This window comes from Colobus angolensis, unplaced genomic scaffold (assembly GCF_000951035.1).
Source record: "Colobus angolensis palliatus isolate OR3802 unplaced genomic scaffold, Cang.pa_1.0 Scaffold739, whole genome shotgun sequence".
NCBI lineage: Eukaryota > Metazoa > Chordata > Mammalia > Primates > Cercopithecidae > Colobus > Colobus angolensis.
In genome coordinates, this window is record NW_012121143.1 from 62,296 (window position 1) to 63,546 (window position 1,251).

Here is a 1,251-nt window from a genome sequence, read left to right on the forward strand (position 1 = left end):
AGTTCAGCTCTCCCCCTTTTTTTTTTTTTTTTTGGTAAATATTTCATATAAAACATGAAATCAAGTTCTACTTTATTTAAAAAAACTGAATATTTTAATAGTAAAAATATATGTTTATATTTCTCTTTTTAAAAAGACATTTAATAACAATACTTCATAAGACCGATTTAACTCCCTCTCCCACTCTCCCTCCCCGCCACCAGTTGTCCACCCTGGCAGAGATACATTAAGGCAAAGGCTCCTGGAGAGGTACGTTCACCTTGGCTGTGGGCTGGAGACTCAAGGTGAACACACTCTGCTCCTTGCAGGGTCAATAGAAAGGCTTCTCCCTCATGTTCACTGAGCCATCCTGCATCCCAAAGTAGACTCTCTCAGCCATGTTGATGAATAGGCCTGTGTCCACCACACCTGCAGGACAAAGGACAGAAAGAAACATTAATGTTTCAGTCTCCCAAAGCAAAATCAAAGACTGCAGGGTCACTAGAAGCAACTGTCATACACAGCATTGGACGAATGACAAATCTAAAGCCTTTCTCTCCCACAGAGCAATGAAAAGACATTCTGATTATCTTCATTTCTTCTTGCCACCTCTTTCTCCCCTCCCACTTTGGCCTTTTTTCTGTACCCAAACATGCTAAGCTTTGTCCTGCCCTGAGGCCTTTTTCATGCTGTTCCCTCTGCCTGGGTCAGTCATTGTCAAGCACTTCAAGGGGCTGGCTCGTCTCTGTCCTTCAGACATATCAGATGGCAAGTCATCCTCTAGAGACCCTCCATGACTACTCCAACCAAGGAGCCCCACTACCAGTTATTTTCAATCACACCACCAGCCTTGAAAGATTTCCTCAGAATGGGAGGAAATATTGGCAAAGCGCATACCTGACAAAGGACTCATATCAAAAATATAAACAATTTATAAATCATCAAGAAAAAGACAGAATCCCCATAGAAAAATGGGCAAAAGACTGAACAAGTACCTCATAAAAGAAGCTATCCAAAATGGCCAATAAACATTTTAAAAGATGCTCAAATTCATTCACTGAAAGGAAATACAAATTAATATTACAAGACATCACTACACACACACTGGAGTGAGCGTAATGAAATTTTGCTGGGATGCAAAGACACTCATACACATTGACGGTGAAAGCTGAGCTGGCAAAAGCACTTTGGAAATGTTGTGAATACATCTTCCAAAGCTGAACGTATTCATACCTAACCACTCAGCAATTCTACTCCTAGGTATACCACTGT

The 1,251-nt window shown here is 40.9% G+C and overlaps 1 protein-coding gene across 1 annotated transcript in view; it reads right to left on the bottom strand.

Moving 5' to 3' along the window:
* Positions 1-22: 22 nt before the first annotated feature.
* LOC105501663 (ribose-5-phosphate isomerase-like) overlaps positions 23-1,251 on the bottom strand; it is a 64,397-nt gene continuing 63,168 nt past the window's right edge. The window contains exon 7 of the mRNA XM_011927673.1: positions 23-490. Within this exon, the coding sequence (XP_011783063.1) occupies positions 311-490 (180 nt within the window). The 3' untranslated portion in view covers positions 23-310. The remainder of the gene's footprint in view (positions 491-1,251) is intronic.